This window comes from Ylistrum balloti, unplaced genomic scaffold, assembly GCF_031769215.1.
Source record: "Ylistrum balloti isolate Yb309-2 unplaced genomic scaffold, AGI_CSIRO_Ybal_v1 Utg370256, whole genome shotgun sequence".
Taxonomy (NCBI): Eukaryota; Metazoa; Mollusca; class Bivalvia; order Pectinida; family Pectinidae; genus Ylistrum; species Ylistrum balloti.
In genome coordinates this window covers 217148-226051 of record NW_026782203.1, presented here as the reverse complement: position 1 = coordinate 226051, position 8904 = coordinate 217148, and the positions used below count along the sequence as shown (strand labels likewise).

The following is an 8904-nucleotide window of genomic DNA, read 5'->3' as shown; positions in this document are numbered from 1 at the left end:
GATATTTACCATTGTATGGTATTTCTTAATGTAATTTTACCGCAGTCAATTGCGTATTACCAACTCATTAACTGCCAGCAGCTAAGAGATATAACAAGTGGAAATATAGGAAGGAAATAATTTAAAACGGTGAATATAAGCATTTAACTACTTTTAGCTGAACTTTTTACTTCATTTTTACTGGATAAACGCAAATTCATCATTGAATTTGCCGTTATCGTGTTGGTATTCATATGCCCAGGAATGTCAATTGAAAGCAATTGAATATTTAAATCATGCTATTAAATTATGTTAACATGCAGTATGTCGCAAGGAGAATACATCTTTCTCGGGGTAATCTAGTTCGGAAGTTGAATGATAAAGTCTAATTATGTCATCAAAGTTTACCTGAAAGAAGCAGATACACCAGAATGGATACTCTCCATTTTGATACCATGCATGTGACAACGTTGCAAGTCTTATAGAAGGCGCTACACAGTTTGGACCTTCACTGTATTCCTTTGCGACGCCTGATGACGTACGAGTGAGTGTCGGTAGAACTAGGGTAGATGTTGCCATGCGCATTGCTAGGGATGGTGGGGCGCGTTCGACAGACAATAGGTGAAGGAGGTTTGTTGACGGTCTTATCATTCTCAGGGATGTCAAATGTCAAAGGATTGTTGTAATAATCCATCTTTAATGTGCCATTGTTTGCGAGGAGATAGTGGGGAACTTTCCTTCCCATTTCTGGAACCTAAATTAAAGACAATGATATAAGTATTCGGTTAGAAGCTGTATAAATTTTTGAAGGGAGGTTATTGGTCTTGACAATTTTTGTGCAAGTATATATAAAAAAGATCGCAAATCTAGATATTTTCGAAAGTTGAACTTGCTGTTGTATTTACTCAGTCAAAATATTTATTTCTTTTAACAAAGACAGCAAACCATTACTGGAAATAAAATAACATGCATTATTTCACAATGATAGAAAATATCGCAACTGTGAAAATGAAAACATTGGGCAACGTGTAATTAATATATATTCATTGCATTGGGGATCAACCAGGTCCATAGGGAAGCGATTTCGAGTTATAATGCCTTAACTTGAGGGTACATGGCATCGATGTTTATGGATAAATGCACAAGACATTTTGGTGCATTACAACCCCAACCCAATTGTGAAATGATATGCCAAGAATGCAGTGCAAGGAACATATGCCTCAAGTAAGACGTTCTAAAGACGAGTTGTGTAGGAGATTGAGCCCGGATGTTTTCTTTAAGTAGGCCAAGGATCAAAAAGTAGGTCAGTTGGACCAAATCTTAAAACACGACACGAATCTTCACCTAGGTGAGTTCACACAACAAATATGAAGTTCCAGTGGTTGGTAATGTAGGAGACAGAGCCTGGACAAAATGTTTTTCTTTTATACAGATAAAATAAGTCGGGATGACCTACTTATTAACATTACACACCACCTCACCAAGGTGAACCTATACCCTAAGTATGACGTCATATGACCACTTATGTCATAAATAGAGCCCTATTTTTTCTCTTTTATGTAAGTTACGAACACAACACAAACCTATATTCGTGACACCAAAGATTCGTCAATATATTTATATATTGTTATTTCCATTTATTAATTTCTTTTTGCGTGTTTGATTTTTTTCCGTTTCTTTGATTGCATTTTTAAATCTTTGATTTCTGTTTTATTTTTTTCTAATGTCCCAGAACCATTTTTTTCGTTGAAGGACAGTCATTGTTGAGGCCCTGGGTTCTGTCCCCTGATAAAACCTCTCCTCTGTATATCTAATTGGTCATCTATGTATATCTAATTGGTCATCTATGCATATCTAATTGGTCATTCGCTGCTTTTCGTCATGTTTCTTTCCACACAATCAGAAAAACTGTCAGCGAGCATGAATCTGATTCAACTAAATGTGTTTTCTTTCACACTAAGTACATTAATATGCCACATATCAAGAGAATATTCTCAGCAGTAATTAACACCTAAGCGGTGTGACATAGGTTACGTAATTCCATTTTACTTTAATTTCTATATTTTTCAAACATTTGCGCGTATTTTCTAAGCTTTTCAACAATAGTTAACTGTCGAAACTTTAAAAAGTGAACAAGTGCTTATGAATTGCGGAATACCAGCACTTTACAGCATTGAACAGTAGGCAAAAATATCCCAAAAATACGACATATATCTTTTTTCAATTTCATTTCATTTTTTCTTTTTTTTCAACCTTTTTGGAAAACCCGTTTTATGAACTTTAAGGTTTTACTTTTTCACTTTAAAAGCCAACACGAAATGTATACAATACAGTATATAATGAATACTGCATGTTAAATGCAGACATATTTTCCTACATAAACAGATACATACTGGTGGTTTGGACAACCGCTTCTTAAGAACGGCTTTCTTGCAGTTGACGGCAATTTTGGTATCCTCGGGCTTTTCATGAGGGGTGGGAGATGGTACTGGGCTTGGGCTCCGATTAGGAGTCGTGTCGACCGGAGTCTTGCATTTGTTGCATTCTGTGTTCGGAGACATAAACACGGGGACGGTGATCGGAATACAGGAACTTGGAATATTCATTCGTAACACACTGGAACCTGACGCTAGGCTCCTGGCAATCTCCAATTTACGATAGGTGTAGTCCTCCCTAAACAACAGTCAAATAAAGGAGAAATATGGTACATTAATAACATATAACGTTGTAAATGGCGTTTCAGCAAAATCGTAATTCAAACTCAAAATTGTTAAAACGAGAGTAGATTGTAAATAAGGTAAAGAATAACACTGATAACTTTGAAAACGTACTAAGGATTAAAATCGGCGACATCCAATTTCTTAATATATATCGTACATAATAGGCCAATCCAAATATGATGTCACGTTTTCGAATGGAAAACCAATCTTATAACATCGTAACCATCACGCATGTTCATGAGCATAGAAGCGGCATCTACCTGCATGTCGTACAACGAAATATGATAATAGATCATTTCCCAATGTTATCATGATGGCGACCAAATAACTGTACAACAGCAATCACCGACATGTATTTCTCGAAATTCTGGGTTTTAAGTTTGTTAGCTTTCAACAGTCGGACAGTCGGGGAAAGAATGTTTCTTGACTTGTTAAGGACACTTTTCTCACACTCTATAGTGAATTTTCTTGGGAAATGTTAAGTTCGCGAATGTTACCAGAGTAGATATTCGTTTATCTTGTATCAGTCAGGTATTTCTGAACTGGTCTTATAGTTCCACTGCCAAGCCACTACATGTAATTATGAGGTCTTCAAACAAAACTGAAAATTTGCATTTACAAGGGCGTTTAGTTAATTTCAACACTGGGTGACTCATTCTGAAGTCAAAATACTATTCACAACCGCACAGGAACGCAAAATATAGCACAGAATGAATTAGGTTTTTTTTAATTACCGATATTTCTTGGTGTGCTCATTAGGAAGCAAAAAGTGTTCGAACTCGTATGAAATGACGTCAGCCGAATTAGTACTACCAACGACATAAGGACATGGCACTGGTATACTGTGATTCGAACTTCCGGTTGACGTATGGGATTGAGATTCCATAGTCCTGTCTGCGACGTCACCGTAGAATTTCCCACCTGAGGACTGGGCACGCAATGGATGATCCAGATGCAACTTGCTTTGTACAGTGTCTCGATTTTCGAACATGTCCATGGACGTTCTTACCAATGTCGACTGAGCACGAGGGGGGCCGTTGATCTGGACCTTGCTCATAAATACCTTCTCACGTTTCATGCCATTCTTCACGCAGGCGGACTGACTTCTATTACGCATCATGTCACGTGTTTCAGCGGAAGTGAACTTTAGGTATCCAGAGCTGTCGGCAGAATGAGGCCTTGAACAAACATCCCATCCCCGGAACTCCTTCATTGTTTAATAGATAATATTTTGCACTTCATTCAAGCGATTCAAAAACAGCCATAGACATACATTGTTCATAAGTTCAAACTGTCAAAAAATATACATAATTTTTTATCAATTATTTTCATTTCAATTTTGGTAACACTTTCGTGTATGTGCACATGAGTACGTAATCAAGGAGTTGTATGTCCTTTGTAATGCACGAACATTAAGTTGAAATCCTTGAAATTACTGCTATATATAAAGAGTATGGATCAAACCATTCCACAGTCCTTTTAATATCTAAATCATTATTCAATTTTTTTCTTGTCTGTTACTAAGGCCTTTTGACCTTTCAAAAGTCAATGTCCTTAACTTTTGTATCTTACCTTACCTTTTTGGTGACAGTTTTCCCTGGACTTGACGTATAAGCTGAGCTTAGGGACTGTATAATTTGTGCTTGTCCTCTGTGAGGAGGTGGACTGTCAAATTTGTATTTATGAGAGGAAGCACACGATCCTTGTGTATGCTGTCGGACAGTTGTAGCCCATGTGTTTGTCTCATCCTTCATTTTCTTATTTAATTCTTTATCATTTTCATCCTCAACATCTTGTTCCATGCCACGTAAGCTGCTTGTGGCACTCGCCTCAAACATTTTCTTGTACCCACAGGACAAATGGTTAGGGTTAATTTTGTACACAACGTTGCGGAAGTCTTCGTTGTACCGGACACCGTGCGCGCCGCACCAGTCCACAGGACTGTCCAGTGATGTACTTGTCTCCGCGTCGTTGACAATGATGTCATCGCTATGATTTTAAAGACAAAAAGTTCATTAGTCTACAATACTAAATATCTACATTCATATTATTTTTTGTATAGTTTATCACGCGACATTACCTCGTTAAAATGTCCTTTAGTTATAAGTGTAGTAAAATTCTTTTCAGTTAAACTTATTTGATTCGTGTAAATTGACCGTGTACATTTACAAATTATTCGTACAAAGGATAATTTGGAAACAAAATAATGCACTTATGCATAGTCCTCATTAAATACAACAATACGTGTGTAACTTGTACGGTAATAATTAAAGAGGTATGTAACCATTTTGAGAACATGACATTGAGAGCTAATGACATATATATATGAAAAATGATACACGGCAACCATAGACAGTAATAGTTTGTAAATCTTTCACTCTACTGGAGTAAATATTTCAAGATTATAATAATTTATATTAAAGTCATACATCGCCAAACAAACGGAAGTCGACATTTAGTAGATGCGTCAAAGGAGCTACATGTAAGTACCTCTTTTGCGAGTCAGTATGATTCATACACTGCTACAGACAGTTTGAAGTAATTATAAAGATTTTGTCCCTTGAATGGCATTTAAGGATCTTAATCCTATACGTAATCTGTTGTGATTTAATCTGCCTTCGATCCTACATACATGGTAATCAATGTTCTTAGGGATGTTCACTTGATTTGAGAGTATGATAATTATTCGTGTTTTGCTAATTTTCGTAAAAGACCCTACCTAAAAACACAGAAAAAAAACACTGAAAAGTCAGCAGAATCATTATTCAAACTCTATTTAATGAAACTGGGGCAAAATATGAACAATAGAAAATGAGACTCCTGAAAAAGTAATAAATAAATAAGAAAAATGTGTTCCGGAAAAGTAAGCGCCTTCTGTTTCAGCGACAAACCGCCATGTAAAGCTTGGGAAATCCAAGTAAGTAATTAAGGTTGCCAAATACAATGCAAAAACAACAACGGAACCACCAGATATACTAACTAACATCAAACAAGCCTGAATCTATATTGCACAAGGAAACAGAATACTTCCCAATGAGATCGTCATTCGTAGAAATTCACCTGAATTTTCATCAATCTGCCTCTTTTGAAAGCTTAAGCTGTTGACTTCTTCCACAAGAAAATAACGACGGAATCGACGATTTGAGGTCGGCTCAAGGCATTGACTCCGTAAAGTATCACTTCCATTCACTAAACTTAAGATTCCGACCACAAGTTCACTGACGTTAGATTTTTTTTTTTTCCCCGTTTACTTGAAATATAACATCTACTCGTCAACGATGGAACGTCTATCTAGCAGACAGCGAGATCTTGTAATACTCAGCTGATGCAGAGGAGTTATTTAATATGCGATTAGAAATAATCATTCAGACAAGGTCAGTTAGACCTAAGAAAGATAGCTTTCTCTGAAAGCATATAAAACTATAGATTTTGAGAAAAAAAAAAGTATAGCTTATTGGGAATAAATTGTGAATAGATCGATATTTTGATAAGATTATCAGTGTTTAAATGTTCTAGTGAAGGAGCTCAAAAAAGGTGGTTTATATCTGCCAGCAAAAATAAATAAAACAAAACATAAACAAACCGATACATGTGCGTGAACAGAAAAGATGAAACACAACACGGTTCAACTGTTTATTACAATCCTTTTTGATATATTCTTTTCTACAAAAAAAATGGACACTGAAATAGTTTGACAACGTTAAAAAGTAGGTGCTGAGTTTTTTACTATTGAGATGGACTAATGGAAACGAAAACATCAGAAAACACAGAATGACCAGGAGTATTCGAACTAGTAATGATGTAATATTATTGCAGACTCTCTCTCTCTTTCTCCTTCTCTCTCTCTCTCTCTCTCTCCCCCCCCCCCCCCCTCCCCCTCTCTCTCTCTCTGTCTCCTCCTCTCTCTCTCTCTCTCTCTCTCTCTCTCTCTCTCTCTCTCTCTCTCTCTCTCTCTCTCTCTCTCTCTCTCTCTCTCTCAAACACACAAACACACACACACACACACACACACACACAGCTTGATATTGCGATAATAACTTGTGCTCAATTCATTTGCGTGGCAGTAAACTACATTTCGTGTGTTTACAACTGAAATTAAACCCGCCATGTAAATCTTGGCCAACCCAAATAAGTATGATCTCGCTCTCAAATAGAACTTAATTGTCTCATTCAGTTGGATATCTAATATTAATCCGTACAGGTATGTATGAGAAAGGGTTCCCTCGCTACTTTGCTTGGCAATCCTTTCATAACCTTTCTGGAATAAGTTTATTTTCACGATCCTGAATCAACAATATGTAATGAATTGGTCAAATATTAATTAAAGCTGTATTAAGTGTAAGTTATAAGAGCTTATGTGTTACAGTAGGTGGGAAAATAGTGATTTAAAATACATTTGTTGAATACAACGACCTCCCGTGAAACTTGATTTTATAAATATGAAGTCCCCGCAACACCCTCCCCATGTCCATTTTGGTATGTTAAAAAAACATATATTTTAGGTCCGCTTCTGTTTGTAACAACTGAACTAGTGCAAAATGAACACAGGGAGTGCATTACATCAGAGAGAAAAAAATGATTTAGTGGATATAATACTTGTTTTGAAGCATATGGGTCTGCTGGAGATTAGATAGTGAATTTTGGTTTTAACATTGACAACTTGTTTAACGTGACGCTTTCAAAAATGGAACACTTCTCAACCCAAAATAGAACACTTCTCAAATATCTGACGCGGAATTTTTATTTTGCAATACCAGATAATTTTGAAAATGAAATTATTGAAAAAAAAAAGCAAAAAAAAAAAAAAAAAAAAACGGGAAATGATGCCATGTTACAACATAAATATTCTATCATATTTTTAAATGATGAAAACTACTCCTGATATTGATGCTTTCGATAGATAAATGACTGGGATTAACGAGCAAGTTAGTTGAATGTAAGAAGTGTTCCATTTTGGGTATCCCTATCTGTTGAAACGCAATGCTGACCCTGGCTTGACTTCTTGTGTTCTATTTATAGACACGCTTGCTGCTGACATGTATAAAATGAAAGCTGAGGGAATCTTTTTGTGAAACATATAGAAGAAATAAAAGATCCAAAAATATTTCGAACTCTTATTTCAATTTTTATTTCTATCTCTCTCTTTTTACCGCATGATGAAGGCATATTAACCAATATTGCTATAACTTTACGAAATAGTTACTGTACATAAATAGTGTTATGAATATAGAAATGTACACTGTTCAATCAATCACGATGCTTGACGTCGATATATATAATCTTATATTATTACTACAATATATTTCATTTAATTTTCGCTCGCAAAATTAAAAATCTCCTATAAATAGAAAACTTTCAATGTATTCGAAACAGCTGTTTAATTATTTTACGGTTATTTACGGTATCTATCCTATTTCATTATCATGCTGTATTTTGGGTAGGTGTTAGTTGATTTAGGCTTTGCATGTCGTTTGAAATGCCTATAACAGAGGGTGTACTTTTTTTTCAATATGAAACAAAAATGGATCAAGGAAGTACCGACTCCTTTGTAAAAAGATAAAAATAAGATAAATTACTAGATCTTGGAACGATTACTATAGACTGACTGATTTAAAAATTCTGTGGCGTTACATTTAGAGTCCATGCTAAAATTACAATTGAACCTTTAAGGCTTACTCTGAAAATGGTTTCTGATGAATATAGACTCGCGACTTATTTACACTACATGGGCAAACACGGTGTCCATGAAATAAAATATCAATGCATTTTTTGGTGAATTATGATAAAAACTTATATTTCTGCAACTAAGTGGGAAATATTGATATTTTTCGACAAAATGTGTTTCGCTTCGTTACATTCTGTTACTAATAAACTATTGTTTAACATTATGTCTAAATTTAGGCCTTTAAGGCTTACTCCATGTACTGGTTATTTTAAGTCTACAACAAACTATTGCGTGTACATTATTACAATGCATAGTACTACAGAATGTTATTTTATCATTGGCTTGATTTGAGGGCTATATATGTACGTACATACCAATTTTCCAGTTGTGCAGTTATATCTTTCATGCCGATAACAAGAAGCAGAATATGTCATGAGTTTTTGAACTGTGTGAACTTTCCACATCATGACGTCACTGAATGTCATAACTAGTTTGACCAATGCCAATCCGGAATTTCCTATGATGATACACTCGTTATAT

At 35.5% G+C, this 8904-nt stretch overlaps 1 protein-coding gene across 1 annotated transcript; it reads right to left on the bottom strand.

Moving 5' to 3' along the window:
* Window positions 1-487: 487 nt before the first annotated feature.
* LOC132552550 (uncharacterized) lies at window positions 488-8770 on the bottom strand. The gene is made up of 5 exons (XM_060216727.1): window positions 8739-8770; window positions 4277-4688; window positions 3434-3906; window positions 2373-2652; window positions 488-733 (listed from the first exon to the last, which is right to left on the bottom strand). The coding sequence occupies exons 1-5, from the start codon at window positions 8768-8770 to the stop codon at window positions 488-490; spliced, it is 1443 nt and encodes a 480-aa protein (XP_060072710.1).
* Between the last annotated feature and the right edge of the window lie 134 nt (window positions 8771-8904).